The 16,313-nt window shown below is 35.8% G+C and overlaps 1 protein-coding gene across 1 annotated transcript; it reads right to left on the reverse strand.

Annotated features, from left to right (window-relative positions):
* Window positions 1-13,084: 13,084 nt before the first annotated feature.
* On the reverse strand, window positions 13,085-14,656 carry LOC124897229 (protein gar2-like). The gene is made up of 3 exons (XM_047409966.1): window positions 14,216-14,656; window positions 13,791-14,133; window positions 13,085-13,239 (listed from the first exon to the last, which is right to left on the reverse strand). Exons 1-3 carry the CDS (start codon window positions 14,654-14,656, stop codon window positions 13,085-13,087), a joined length of 939 nt encoding a protein of 312 aa, XP_047265922.1.
* Between the last annotated feature and the right edge of the window lie 1,657 nt (window positions 14,657-16,313).

The following is a 16,313-nucleotide window of genomic DNA, read 5'->3' on the forward strand; positions in this document are numbered from 1 at the left end:
GGGGTTTGAAGGGGTTTAGACGGGGCTAGGATGGGGAGAAGAGGTTTGACGGGGCTAGGTGGGGTGTGGGGGATGGGGTGGGAGGGGCTGGGTGGGGTGTGGAGGGTGGGGACGGGCTGAACGGGTGTTGGGGTGGGGTGGGGGGCGGGAAGGGGGTGGGGAGGGGCTAGGCGGGGCTGGGGAGGGACGGGATGGGGCTGGGTAGGGATGAGCTGGGGTGGGTTGGGGAAGGGCTGGACGGGTGTTGGGGTGGGGGGGCCTAGAAGGGGCTGGGGATGGGTGGGGAGGGGCTAGACGGGGCTGGGTGGGGTGTGGGGGCTGGGGTGGGGTGTGATGAGGCTGGGTGGGGCGTGAGGTAGGGAAGTTTTTTTTAATTTTTTTATATTTTATTATTTTTAAATTTTTAAAAATATTTTAAATTAGAAAAGATGGAGGGAAAAAAACCTTTTTTTAATTATTTTTTTAAATTTTAATATTATTTTTATTTTATTTTAATTATTTTAATATAAAATTGGTCAAAAATTGACCACTACTCGCACCCCAGGCGAGTGACTACACTCTCCTTGTCCTAGTCAGCCATTTAATGCCACATAGGTAAAGTCAATGGTCAAAAGGCTTAAAATATAACTTTTATGTGGGTTCAGGGGTCCAGATGGCAAACATGTAAGTAGAAGCGTTCAACTTACAAAATCGACATAGTACAAAGATCTAGAAGAGCATTTTGCCAAAATTAATTAATTTCAAAAGTATAACCAAACACACTACTCCATAAAGTTAATTAAGGAGATTAGTAAAAGAAGTCTCTACAAATATGGCAATTAAATAAAAAAAAAAAAGGTAAAAGACATCTCTACAAAATATGGCAATTAAATAAAAAAATAAAGAAACACTTATATAGTATTTATTCGTTTACCAACGTGACTATTCATTTTCCATTTATTTATACAATTTTTCGTTCATTTTTATTTGTCATTGTTTCATTTTTCAAAACCAAATTACATAATCATTGACTAACATTTTAAAATATATAATTTAATAGCTTAAATTAAAAATTTAGATTATTGAAAACAATTAAATAATTGCTATAAATTATAACTTTTCTCATATTATGATGAAAAAATATATATTAAAATATTATTTAAAATTCATACAATTCGACCTCAAAAAGTAAAATAGTGACAAGTAAAAATGAACGAAGTAAAATACATAAATATTTTTACTACCTAACAAATAATGTATATTTATTTTTTATTAACAAATTTATATTTATCAAATTAAAAAAACATGCAAATTATTTTTTCTTATTTCAAATGACCTGACTTTATAAAATTATCTCATTCATATTTTTTACCCCTCTGAATCCCATCGAACGAAAAGGAAAAAAACTAATTTCTCTTCTACCAGTTATAATTGGACCAAATCGGATAAAAGAAAATTATAGTAATATTTTTAGCTGACTCAGGTCAAAATTGAGTCTGGAGGCGTAAAGAAAATAAATGAGATAATTTTTAAAATCACATGATACTCTTAAAATAAAAAATTAATATAGTTTTTTTTCAGAAATTCAATTTATTAACCAAAAGGTACACCATTTGTTAGATGACAAAAGTATGTATTCATCATTTTTTACTTCCTTCATTTTTTAAAATAAATATCATATTTTTAATTTGTAAGCCCTTAAGAAAAATATTAATTATAAAATAATTTGATTAAATTTTTTATATTTACTACTCATTTATATTTTAAATTTCTTTTTTTGTATCATATTAATACCTTTTCATGATTATGGACAAAAATAAAAACAAACAACTAATTATATTTGATATTTTAAAATAATAAGTATCATAAAATGCCTATTTTTAGTAAACGAGTATTTAGAAAAGAAGGAGAAGAGGAGTTGCTCAGATGGTTAGTAAGTAGGAAAAAATTGGCAAAAGTATATTTTGACAAAACTATTTTGCTATATACCCACTAAATTTCTTTTTTATTTAATTTTTAAGGTTAGGATGTAAAAAGTAGGGAAAAGTTAAAAAAAGTGGAGCCTACACGTGGGCCAAGGAACCATTTTATCATTTTTATAATTTTACAAATTTAATAAAATACATCTACCACCCTCCACTTATTCTAATATAAAAAAAACCCCTCTCTCTCTTCTCTTCAATTCTCTCCCAACTCCCGCTTTCAAGAAAGCTGCTCTCAAAACGTCATTTTTGCCTCTTCTTCTTCTTCAGCTGCTAAGGGCTCGTTTTTGCTCCATAAGGTAAATTAAAATCAAGTTTCGATCATTTGTGAATCCAATTAAATGGTTTTTTTGCTAATTGATTTGTAGAGATGTAGGAAATTTATTTATTTTCGAGTTTGGTTGATCAAGTAGTTAAAAATGAGAATTTTATAGGTAATGAGTTTGATTTTGAATCAATGGTTGAGGTTTTATTCGGCATTTTTGCAAGATTTTTTTGTAGATAAGGTGTTCAATTTTGAAATTTTTATTTAGGAGTTTTGGTTCAATTCGGTTTTTTTTTATAGCAATGAAGTGTTGAATGGTGGAATTATTATTATTTTAAAAGTTATTTTGGCAATCTGATTCAAACAGTGACCTGTTTCTGTCCGTAGACCCGTGATCTATGAAATTAGAATGCCCTAAATTGAAATCATATGAATTTTTTTTAAAAATATAATTACTGAAATAGTGAAAATTAAAAGATTAATAGCTAATTAATTTGATTTGTAGCACTAGTTTGATTTTTAGTAATAGTTGAATTTTGATATTGCATGTTCGATTTTGGTTCAATTATTGTATTTTTGTGTAGTGAACTGTTTAATGGTGGGGTATTTCTTAGTTTTTTTTTTTTTTGGGGGGGGGGGGGGGTTCATTTGAGCATGTTGTAATTTCTGTTGGTAGACTTGTGGTTTATAAACTGAAAATGAATGGTTTGTTTTGTAGTTGTAGATTCTGCTGAAAATGGCTAAAAAAAGACCACTTGCTAAATTCAAAGCCGGTACCGCATCTGATTCTGCTGGTAGCAGTTTAAAAAGAAAAGCCGATGCAGTTGAAAATGTCTCAAAAAGAAAGAAAATTGAAGAGGCAGTATCCGAACCAGATTCGAAGTTAAAGGAGATAAACGAATACGTCGATTCTAGTGGAGATATTGCCAAGCATAGTGCTAGTGGTGACAATGAAGAGAACGAAGGAAGTGGAAGAAACAATGTTGATGGGGATTGGGGATAATGATCCCTTGTCTATGCCATCTCTTTCAAGGTTCATTTCCATGGAGCGGTATGACCGTGAATGATAATGAACGAGGTTAGATTTTTCCTAGCAAAGATATCGGTCAGATAAAAAATGGCTTCTTATCGAGAATTTAAGCAAGTGCGATCAGGAGTTGAAGAAAAGATTCAAGCAATCCATTTGAACACCTGAGAAACCTGTTGGAATATCTCAAATTCAATGGGCAGTTTGTCCATATTTGTTGTTGCGATGCGCCAAGAACGATAAGATGTATCATGAGATGTGATTCTTCTTTAACAACTAGCTTGCCTATTTTGTCTTGAAAGAGTTTTGTTTGATCACGGGGCTGAACTGCTCATCATACCCCAGTGAATAAAAAATGAAGAAGGTGCTAGCCAAGGGGGAGCATTTTTTCTTTAAGGTAACGAAAAATAAAAATATTACGGTGGCCAAATTGTTACACCTGATCAGAGGGAATAAGCTGAACGAGGAGCAAAAGTTTAAGTGTTGTTTACTGTGGTTCCTGCACACCATGTTGCTTGCAAAAGATTCGACGAAGGTTGTCAACACAAAACTGATTCGAATAATCGATTCTTTGAGTTTCTTCGAGAGTTACCCATGGGGGAATGAGATATTTCAACTGACCATGGACTATCTGAAGAAGAAAAGTGACCTGAAGAAGCAGAGGAAAGTATTTGATGAGAATCAGAAGGCAACCTATGCTCTATTCAAATTTCTCTGGGCATTCATGGTATCTACCATCAACCTTTAGTGAGATTATCGTAGATTTGTGTTTTATTTATACTCTGTCATAGACTCTGAGTTATTTTTTCACTACTGTACTGTTTGCAGATTTGGATCTATGAGGCCTTTCCTCATCTTGAAAAATTTGCTGAAAAATCAATGAATGAGCCCTTTCCCATTCCCCGCATTCTCAGATGGCATACTAATAAAAGTGATAAGATAGTCGAAGGCGATCCATTCAAGTATAAAGGAAAAGTTACCGAGGTATGAACTTATTTTTTATCATGCAATAATACTACTGTTGTATCGATGTTATGTAATTGTTAATTGATTTTTTGTAAAAAGTGCACCCGCACATTATCCCTACTGTTCGTGAGACGAAAATGGATTACATGGTTACGTTTAAGCCATATACGGACGAGGTGAAGAATAACATCTTCGATGGCTTGGAGAAAGAGTTAGAAGGGGTGACTGCCCTTACTTCAAATGAGGATAGTGATGATGATGGGGATTTGGGTGGTAACCCCGTTGGAGTACGCATTGGTGATGATGCTTCTACGAGCACCTCCAAAGATACAACGGGCACCTCATCCCCTGGGGATCTTCATAAGCGTGTTTCTATGCTCGAGGAAGCGGTGTTGAATATTGTTGCCTATATCAAAGAGAAGAGACTGAAGAAAAATAAAAGATGAGTGACAACATGAGCGAAGTAACTTTATTTAATAATTGATGTAGTTAATGAATTTTCAACATTAAATATTAGTAATACTTTGTAATATGATGACACGGTGCATGTGGACCTTTAGGAATCGGAGAGGAATGAAGAAGGAGAAAAAATGAGAAAAATGGATGAGTTGGCCATTGTTGTGGCAGAAAAGGGAAAAAAAATAAGAAAAAAGGATGAAGAAGATGAGAGCCAAGAAGGAAGGGGGAAAAAGCAGTTATGGAAGAAGAAGAAGAAGACGAAGAAGAAGAAGAAGAAGAAGAAAAAGAAGAAGAAACTGAAAAAGAAGCACCAGCAGATGAAGAAAAAGGCAAGGAAAAAGCAGTTGTTAGGATATGACAAATATTTCTTTTAATTTGAAATATGAAAGTTGAAGGATCTGTTGGTAGGATATACATTCATTTATTTTACGAAATTTGTAATGATTTTGCACTGAATCTGTTTCTATCAAACTATATTGTTGCATGAAATTTGAATATGCATTGTGTTGTCATAATTGATAGTGTGCATAGTTGACATCATAGAATGCATATTTAATTTATCGTATACTGCGTTCATGGTCTATCATTACCATGCTACTCGATTTTAAGTTGATGTGTTGTTTGATCAACTATAATTCTATTAAAAACAGTATTAATATTATACAAAAATAGAAGTATTTTTATTACACTTTTTCGATATCATTACATCCATGTTACACTTTTTCGAAGAACAAATACTAGCATTATAGCACATACATCATTTTTAGGCCATTCTCCCTTTATTCGGCCAAAAGCAATTTTTATTTTAGTTGATCCTTCTCTATTTGGGTGTCATGTAGCAATACTTTCAAGTGATCCCTTTGCTCTTCAGCTACTTTGAACAAAGTCATGAGAAAATCTCTATTTTCTTCGCATTCTCGGAGCCTTTGTAGTAGATTAAATTTTGCCAAGCCATAAAAATTTCATGTCTTGGATCCCGGACTCAACGTTGATGGTCTGCTTGGAGGTGATACCTCGTCAAGCCATTTAAAAAATGAGCATGCGCCATTATCCTAGAAAAAAAAAATAATTACATAACGATTTACTTTACTTTATAAAAAAAAGACAAACACAACTCACTTTCGCAATTGCACAATCATAAAATTTGCGATCTGGATTTGAGTTCATGCGTGACGTCCTCAAGAAAATCGTATTTCCGCAATCACAAATTAGAGTCTTTTTAGAATTGAATATTTGGGATGCTTGAGACATTGTAGAATTTTAAAATAAAAACAAAGTGGATGAAATAAAATAATGAGGGATGGAGAACATTATATATGAAGTACAAAGAAGTGTTAACACTGAAGGAGTACAAAACTAGCCGTTTGTTACCGTCGGAATAGTAATTGTATTTTTTAAACTGTTGTTGACACTTAACAGACTATCGTAGATCATGACCTATATCAGTCATCAATGAGATTCTAAAGCCTACCGTAGACACTCGTAATCGATGGACCCTCAATAAGTAACTAAAAAATATTACAGTAAAAAATATACTTGTGCTTTGAGGGTTCATCGATTCAGTTGATCTATCGTAGACTTACCCCGTAAGGAGTGCATCAATTGATCTCCTGATTATGCGTAGACCTCTGCTATAGATCGACACTTGGATGTTGTTTAAAAATGAATAAATAAATTAAAAATAAATGTAGTGTGGATTTCTACACATATGAAAGAGTGTAAACAAGACACAAAATTATATTAGAGCTTATACAAATTAGAGGTGGTGAATTAAGGAGTGTGTGGATGGGTTGTGGTCGAACAAACAATATCCTAAGAGTAATGGTTGTCAAAGCACAAGTATTTTTGAGGATGATGATTGTTCAACCACTATCCATTCCACATACTCTTTTGAATTGGGGGCAGTGATTGAAGAGTGGTGATTGAAGGAGTATGTGGAATGGGTAGTCATCAAATACAATCATCATCCTCAAAACATACTTGTGCTTTGACAACCAACACTCTTAGGATAATTTATATCCATTCACACACTCTTTAATTCACCACCCCTAACTTGTATAAGCTCTAATCTGACTATGTGACTTTTTTACACTCATTAGCATGTGTGAAAACCCACACTACATTTATTTTTAATTTATTTATTCATTTTTGAACAACATCCAAGTGTTGTTCTATATAAGTGTACATAGATCACCGTGGTCTACGCATAATCAGTAGATCAATCAATGCACTTTTAACGGTGTAGGTCTACGATAGACCAAACGAATCGATGGACCCTCAGAGCACAAGTATATTTTTTACTGAAATTGACATGGGTCAACATCGACGCAGTCTATTAAGTGTCACCAACAGTTCAAGATTATCTATTTAAATCATTTTTAATTTAATTATTTTCTTCCACCGGCCCTAAGACATGTTATTATCTGTTTAAATTATTTTTAATTTAATTATTTTCTTCCACCAGCCCAAAACACATGTGATTATCCATTTAAATCATTTTTAATTTAATTATTTTTTCTACCAGCCCTAAACACATGTGATTATCCAATTATTTTTTTTTTAATTTCATTATTTGGTTCCACAAGCCCCAAAATATGTTATTGTCTTTTTAAATCATTTTTTACTTAACTAATTTTGTTTCAACTACAAGCTACTGATGGTCATCGATTCACATAGTCTACGATCGACCACTATGTTCGGTCGAGGACTGACGGGGTATAAGATCGATGATAGACTTTATATAATTTTTTATTCTTCCTGAATTTAATCGTTAATCTACACTAGTGTTCATTGAACGAGGAATAAATGTTTGAAAAGTTGTCTGTACAGAAGAATAATCAACACAAAATGAAACAATCACAACAAAGAGGGAAAACGTAATTTTAAAACTGAAATATTTATATTCAACTTATTTATTGCATTACATTCATATATGTTCAACAAAAAAGGCAAAATAGAAGAAGCTTTCTTCTAACAAAATTCTACTGAGAAAGCTTCTCCAGCAATGAACAATACAAAAAAACTTAAAAACATAAACCAAAATAAAAACATAAACTAAATTAGGGGATTGTGGGGGGGGGGGGGGGGGGGGGGGGGGGGGGGGGGGAGGTTGATGTAGTCGTTGTCATCCACTCCAAGCCTCTCCAAAATTGCTCGGAGGAAACGAGCAATACGTCGAAGCTCAAGCTCCAAGTACGCTAGGTCTTCACCTAGGCCATGGAAAAGCCGATCAAAATCATTTCGTAACAACAACAGATCATAGTGACGAGGGGAACTCGTCTGACTGGGTGAAGGATAATTTGGCGACCAAGCATGATTTTGATTTTGGGAAGAAGAAGAGGATTTCTAACGTTTGGGATTTAGGGACAACTGAAGGCTTACATAAAAATAGTCACTTTACTTATAGACCTATAGAAGGTGTCCTTTTATGTTTCCACCCAATGATCAGTCGACACATGTGAGAATAAAAAATGTTTGGCTTGTGTATACCAGCGGTTTTTCTTGTGAACAGATATTTTTGTAGCTTTTAATTAAATGGAAATGGGAAATAATACTTTAATGCATCGATTGGAGAGATATGACAGTAAAAAGACCCACATAGCGTGTTTGATGAGTAATCATATAATCAATACATAATATTTTATAGACCGTGTGAAAGATATACCGTAGAATTACGTTGTCTACCATAGACAAAGCTTTAAGTTGATTACAACTGAACATTAAGTTCTACAGAAATGCGCAGTTATCCCACAAAACAGTAGCTTTACAACTGAACAAAACAAGTCTATCTAAGATTTTTTGGCCATGCTACATGTGGTTTTTTTGTGCCCAGATTTCTTGCATATTGAACACCTATTCCTCCTTTTGGTCTTGAATGTCTCACCAACGCCCTTAACGCATTTGACTTTCTTCCTTCTGAGTTTGGGATCGTAGGGGGTGGAGAAATCTTATTGTCTTGCAATTCCTGTGGCACAGTTCATTCGGCCTCTTGAGGGACAACGTTAATAGCTTCTGAGTATGCGAGGAGGTAAGTTTCAGCTTTATAAATTGGCCAAGAGTACTCGTAGATTGAGTTACCATAACTTACATCATCACCATACTTTGATCGCAAAGCTGTCATTGCATGTTGGCATGATATTTTCACCAAGTTAAATTTCCGACAAGAAAAACTCCTCTCCAGAAGATTGACCTTAGCAATAATATCTTTGCCGAACATCATGAATTGGTCGAGACTCCCGTTTGCATTAGTCACATACAAGGAATCGTTCGCACTCTTATTATCCTTTAGGATCTTTTCAGCACAAGGCACAAATTTATTGTTTTTACCATCGACAAAGGCATGTCGCTCCCTAAATTTTTCACCAAATTTTTTGGCAATTGAAGTGAATATGTGCAACACGGGGTACTCCGTTCATCCATCAATATCGAGTTGAGCGACTCAGCGATGTTTATGGTCATCACATTATACCTATTGCTCGGGAAGTATGCTCTACTCCATTTCTCAAAACCAAGCATATTTTCAAGGACATGTGCTGCCTCGGGGCAATTATTCTTCAATTCTGCAAAATGCTCGCTAAACTCATCAACAGTATAAGCCTTTGTCACGGTGTAGAACAAATAAAGATGTTCTCCATAGTGTTGATTTACACGAAGATTTTCAACGAGGTGCCTCATGCAAAGTCCATGATATGCATGACTGTAAAAAAGGGAGAAAACATTAGCAATGCTAATGTGCCTATCAAAGATGACACATAGATCTGGTTCATCTTCTACTATAGACTTCAAATTCTTGGAGAAGAAGGTCCAAGAAACATCGTTCTCCTTATCTACGACACAAAAAGCAATTGAAAAGATATGATTTTTGGTGTTTTGTGCAACGACACTCAGCAACACACCCTCGTACTTGCCATACAAATGTGTGCCATCTGTGGTAATTACCTTTCTCATATGGGCATATCCTCATATGCAAGCTCCAAATGCTAAGAAGTACTAAATGAACGATCCATCCATCCGGTTTACCATGATAGAGTAAGAAGACCCGGAATTCAATAACTCCACCATGTGGAAAAAAGCCAGCAAGCAAGAATATCCGTGCTCCGGTGTCCCGCGAATGATGTTCTTCGCAATTATACTACCTTTCCAACATATCCAATAGTTTGCATTGCAATTCATCTTCTTAAACACAATCCTTTGAATTTCTCTTATGCTTGGACCCTTACCATCCCAAAAATTATTTACATATAGTGAAGTAATCAATTTGGAGGAGATTCTCTTATGCCTGCGGGTGATGTGTTCAACATCGCACGTGTGCAACCTGACATACTTGTATAAAATTTGTCTGAGGTTTCGTACTTCTTTGTCTGTAACAACAAGCCATAACCATGAGATAAATATTTTGCCTTCAAGAATTTGGTGCAGCTCTTATCCATAGAATAATCAAAAGATTGTCTCACCATTGCTGCGTCTAGTAGCATTTTCAACTCTTTCTTGTCAGCGAATGTTTGATCACAATAGAAATTGGTTCTATCGATGAAGGAATGTCCTAATTGTGATCCCGTTCCACAGTCTTCTTCTTTATCTTGTGAGTCCAATGAAGCATCTTCCATATGCATAGAATCATCTTCTATATTAATTGGATGGCCGTCATCGTTCTCATAATCATTCGAATTGTCTTCGACTGTCAGGCACCGAGGTGGGGGTGCTGATGAATTCAACGGTCCTTCAAAGGACCTCTCAACTATATTTAGCCTCAAAACAGGCCTAAAGACATCTGCATCAACATCCACCATGTACATCAGCACACGTACATCTTTATCTATGATCGTAGGATTCACCTTTTTCCTCGAATGCATTCGATAACTAATCACCACGTCGCTCGCCGCGCAATCTAGATCCCTGCTCTGTATTACGCTTGTAACCAATTCGGCGTATGAACTATTGCGGAGAACAACAATGGGCAGTGTCACCTTGGTAAAAGATCTCCATTTCCAACATTTGAGAGTCTCCACCCATTCTCCCATGAAATCACCAGAAACAAGAACAAATTCTGCAATAGACATCCTAGAATTATGCTTTGGTCGACGGTCGATTATGCTTATGGTCTAGGTCGGGATATATGCACGATCGATGACTGACGATGAGTGGTCGATGACTGGGCAGGTATCCGTACGAAAACCTTAAAATTGTAAATATTGCTTCTAAGCAACGATCGTTGGGTTTATGGAATAGAGAAATGAACTTGGAGTCGGCTGAGCTGCTGTAATATACTTTCTAAAGTGATTTTGAGTAATGTGAGTGATTTTAAGCTTTTTAACAATGGTGGAAAGCGTGTTTGAGAAGATAGCAAACAAATGGGGGTAACAATGGATGCAATGGACAAGCTTATGATGTTTATGGACTGATTTAGAGCTGATCACCAAAAAATACCGCTGGAAAAGTGGTCGGAATCGGAGCTTTTTGGAGGGAAAAACAACCACCTTCTATATTTAGCTTTTTAATTTTTTTTTTAAATATTTTTGAAAACCTAGATATTTTTGTATATAATGGTGGATGATGGAGTGGGTTGAAGTGTATTATTAGAAACTTCTGGGTGAATTTATTAAGTTAAAAATATTAGGTTAAAGTGAATTATTATAAAACTTGTGGTGAAGTTGTTAAGTTGGAAAAGTTAGTGGTGATGTGGAATTAAGAGGGTATATGGCCAATTTTTTCAAACTTGTGTCTATTTGGATGTGAACTTTGCACTTCGAAAGAATGAAAGTGAAAGTGACTCACAATTGGAGTACGCTAGAGTATTGGGACGTTTAATGTATATAATGAACTGTACACGACTAGACATAGCATGTAAAATTAGTAAATTTAGTCGGTACAGGAGTAATCCCAACAAAACTCATTGGATGACAATGAAAAGAGTTTTGGGTATCTTAAATACACTCAAAACTATGCTTTAAATTACAATAAATATCCTGCGGTACTTGAAGGATATAATGATGCAAATTGGATCACAGAATAGAACAAAGTAAAATCCACAAGTGGATATGTATTTACTATCGATGGAGGAGCAGTTTCTTGGAAATCATCCAAACAGACTTGTATCGCTCGCTCTACAATAGAATCTGAATTTATCGCATTAGATAAAGCTGGTGAAGAAGCAGAATGGCTCCGTAATTTCTTGGAAGATATTCCATATTGGCCCAAGCCAGTGGCACCAGTATGTATACACTGTGATAGCCAAGCGGCAATAGGTAGGGTAGTGAGCATGATGTACAACGGTAAATCTCGTCACATACGACGGAGACATAATACCGTTAGGGAACTTCTCTCTAGTGGAATTATCACTATTGACTATGTAAAGTCAAAGGATAATGTGTCGGATCAACTTACAAAAGGCCTATCTAGAGAAGGAGTGCAAAGAACATCCAAGGAAATGGATTTAAAGCCTAGGACGAGTCAGCATGGCGGTAACTCTACCTAGCAGACTGGAGATCCCAAGAGTTAGGTTCAAGGAGATCAAACAAAGTTGTGTCTGACAGGTTCAACTTGTCAATTACCCAATCCATTCTCATGATGTAGACAATGTATAGTAAACTAGGATAAGACTTAAGGTGAAAAGTCTTTTAATGATTATATAAATTTGGCAGATTTGACCAAACAGTTTAATCTACAGGATTGAGCATTTAGAAATCACCTATGTGAGGGCGAAGTGGAAGCCGCTTCAAAGAGAATGTTAGTAAAGGCCTATTCTCTAAGCTCTCATGAAACCGAGACGTGTTTAGGGCTGAAAAGAACAAAACCGTGAGAATCATAAATGGTAAAAGGCTGGTTGTGTGACATGTGTTGTCTAGGTGTACATTAAAGCTCGACGGTTTAAAGATATCAAATCTACCGATTGACCGAGTGCATCCGATGCATGTTCACTACGGAAAATTCAAAGGAAAACCCACTTATCCAGATGCAATCGGTCTTTGCTTGATGATCACATACTTGTCTGTAAAAGTTTTACAAAAAATAGTCATTCCCCATTCATGTGGAGATTGTTGGGTTCATAGTAGATGAAAGAAGTGTGAATGAAAAAATGGAGAGTAAAAGAGTGGTGGAAAGGAGACACTAAAATGGAAAGTGTATTCCCAAATTGGCAAGTTTACTCTTTCTCCCTCATTGGTGGAAGAAGAAAACTTGAGGGTGTTTATATTGAGAAACACTAACTCCACATGGATAGTGAGGCAAGAACTAGATGATGTCTCACGCCATCATCGTCGTCGCTCACTCAACTTCGGATTTGGATTTGGATCTGGAAAATGATCGATCGATGAGATCTATCTTTTTGGACAAATTTTATTTAATAGAAATAAATAAATTCAATCTGAAAATAGTGTTTTGAAACTTCATTTATAAATACATGCTGGTTCACTGGTTTGAACGAACTGGTGCCACTGTTTCATGAACTAGTGTACATTTTTGAACTGATGTTGCTGCAGAAGGTTGCACTACTTCATGAACAGATGCTATAGAAAGTTGAAATTGTTCAACGAAAATGCACACTGATTCACGAAGTGACATACCTGTTCGGAACAGATGCACTGTTTAGGATAAACAGACATGCATTTTCAGGAAAAAGTCACACCTCTAAATTGAACCAATGCCACCTTTTCGAAGAGGCATGTTATAGCTATAAAAACCTGCTTTCTTCCACAGGTTTTTAGAATGAAATTTTCTGAGTTAAAAAAACATTCTTCTTGTCATCAAAATACTCTGTGTGATCATAAAAACCGTTGACTGCGTTCGTAGAATCCGACCATTTGAGGTACCGCTGTAGTTGGATTGTTGGCCATTTTATCCTAGGAGTAAAAATTCCACAACCTCGGGTACAGTGAGGGAAATTATTTCCTTAAGGAAACTTCGTGAATTCGGACGACTTGGCCTATTCAATTTTTGTTTCATCTTTATTTTCTGAAAAATAAATACACCTCTTGGAAAGGTCATTTTGATCTTGTGTTGAGGGTATTTGATACTTCATTATATTCTTGTTTATACTTGAACTAGAGTTGAAGTTGTTGTTGTAATATACAGATTCTGCATACCCGACTATATTGTGGAAAATAACACTTTTCACCCTCAACAGCAAGATAAGGTACTATCTCCCAACCATTTGACTCCTTTTTTCCTTCTTCATTGATATCTTGCTCTATTGGACAACTCAGATCATCATCTTTCGATTTATCACCATCTTTGGATTCCTCATTATCAAAATCACATCTTCTATAAGCAGATTTTTTAGAACTTGAGGATTTATGTATCCGGTACTTCTTGTCATTGGGGTCATCGCTATCCTCGTCGCTTGACGCTTTAGATTCTGACTCAGAAGATGAAGCTTCATACTCTGACTCAGAAGATGAAGCTTTAGATTTCGACTCGGAAGATGCGATTGGTAATAGCAAACTCCTCTGGCTTCTTAACTGTCCAACACATGTTTGAGGTCGATGAAACAACCTCATCTGCTACGTTCAACACCGGACTCTTAAACCCAATATAGCCCACGTTGGACCAAGATCCTGATCCAGTATTTACAGCTGATCCTGCAGCAGCCTCCCCAATTGCAACAACATCAGAATCATTCACCTCCTCCTCCGAGTTATCATCATCATCAGATATTTCCTTGATGAAAGGCTGTTTAAGGATATCATCATCCCTCTCCCATTGTCCACTCTTTTTTTGCCCTTTGTCCCTATTTCTTACCATACTTCCATCTTCCAATATTCGCATTATTGTCTTGTCACTTCCAAAATCTGTGCTTTCCTCCACCATTTTTCTTTTCCTCCCACGACTCACATCCTCTTTAATATTCACTGAACAAGTGGAAGACCCTGTAGGATTACCATTTTGACATGACCTATTCCTTTTCTCAATAAAATTCACACAAAATTTTAAAAATTGTTGTCTAGTCTTCCTCCTTGGAATAGAGGCATCTCCTGAATCCATCTTCCGGAGATAATCTCCTGAATCATAACACACAATTTTGTTGATCAAAATGCACAAGCAACAAGCACATTAGAAAGGAAAAAAAAGGGAGAAACTACCCCCAACAACAATTGCACCTATCAAAGCAACTATGGGCTTGTTTGGTCGGCTAACAAGTCATTTTTGATTAACTATCCCGGAATTAGTTATACCGGAATTGTTATTCCACCCTCAATGCGGGACAAAAATGTCACAAGAATCCCGGGATAAGTTATCAGGTGATTTTATCCCAATAAAACATGGGATAAACTCATCCTAAAATTAATCCGGGATCAGTTATCTCTTACCCCTCACACCAAGCGAGCCCTAGAAGGATTATATAACCCCCACCCCCTCCCACGCACCCACACACAACCAAAAAAACAAGAACCCTCAAAATGTACAAGCACTAGCAAATTAGAAATGGAAAACAACCACAACAATAACATATCCGATGTAATCGTAATCCCACAAAGTGGGGTCTGGGGAGGGCATAATGTACACAGGCCGTACTTTGAGGTAGAGAGACTATTTTTTATAGAACCTCACCTCAGAGCAAGAATAAACAGTCCAAAACAATATATACAGAGAACGAAACAACTGAAATAACTGAAATGAAAGTTATGTCAAAATAAACCCACAAACTAAAACTCCCCACGCACCCCACCCACCCAAAAAAGGAACCCCATAACAGAAAAGTAACATGCATATACATAACCACATTCTTCAGAATCACAAGAAAAATCACAGAATGAACAGTCACACACCTTTTCACAAACACTAAATCAAGAACCAATAATAACTTCCAATTCTAAAGCTTGAGATTAGTCGTGCAAGACATCTGTTTGGAGTCTATTTGGATTGACTAATAATGACTTATAGTCTAAAGCTTGATTTCTAATTTATGGTTTATTTTATTTATTTTTATTATTTTTAATTTAGGAATATGATTGTAGGGTAAGAAATCTTTTGAGTTGTATATAATACGAAATCACTAAAGAGTTATATCTTTTTTAAGGTATTTATTAAGGATAAGTAATGTATGCATGATTTTGATGGTTGATAATTTGATGAAGGGATCTGGTACTTGCAATGATATTTTTATGATCAACTGCACAGCTGTAAAATTGTACTATCTCTATATATTGGTGTTAACACTGCAGTAGAGCTGTAATGGTCCTTTCTCTGATTCAGTCATAGCATTGCACCTAGGGTTTGCATCTCTCTTATATAAGTAAATTTAACTGAAAGCAAAACGTAATTTGTGCAATGGTAAAATTAATATTTAACTCTGCAAAAATTATCTCTAGTTTCCAAAGCACAAGACTTCTTCAATAAGGGATCAGTTGTTGTCAACTATAGATGTTCGATTTTTTGTTGTTTGAGTCTTGTGTAAATTGTTCTTAATTGTAAACCTACTCCTCACTTGAGAAGCTTGTATAGGTGTCGTTGACTTACTCTTATTTATGTTTAAGGGTGTATCAACTAGAGTTAGTTAATTGTGTGTGCTAGAGTTAATTGGGTCTGCGTCAGCTAGAGTTAGTTGAGAGTTGTAGGCTATTATAGAGTTCTTGTAGTGAGTCTTGTAAGGGAGTTAGTTGTAGGCTATTATAGAGTTCTTGTAGTTATTGTGTGTGCT

The sequence above is a fragment of the Capsicum annuum genome, chromosome 1 (assembly GCF_002878395.1).
Source record: "Capsicum annuum cultivar UCD-10X-F1 chromosome 1, UCD10Xv1.1, whole genome shotgun sequence".
NCBI lineage: Eukaryota > Viridiplantae > Streptophyta > Magnoliopsida > Solanales > Solanaceae > Capsicum > Capsicum annuum.

Excerpts from the sequence above, each read along its gene's own strand:
- LOC124897229 (XM_047409966.1), bottom strand. The coding sequence starts at position 14,656 with ATGGATTCAGGAGATGCCTCTATTCCAAGGAGGAAGACTAGACAACAA. Across the intron at positions 14,134-14,215 it reads GATCAGGATCTTGGTCCAAC|TTAAGAAGCCAGAGGAGTTT; the intron begins GTGGGCTATATT and ends TGTGTTGGACAG. Across the intron at positions 13,240-13,790 it reads ACCTTATCTTGCTGTTGAGG|GTATGTCACTTCGTGAATCA; the intron begins GTGAAAAGTGTT and ends TGTTCCGAACAG.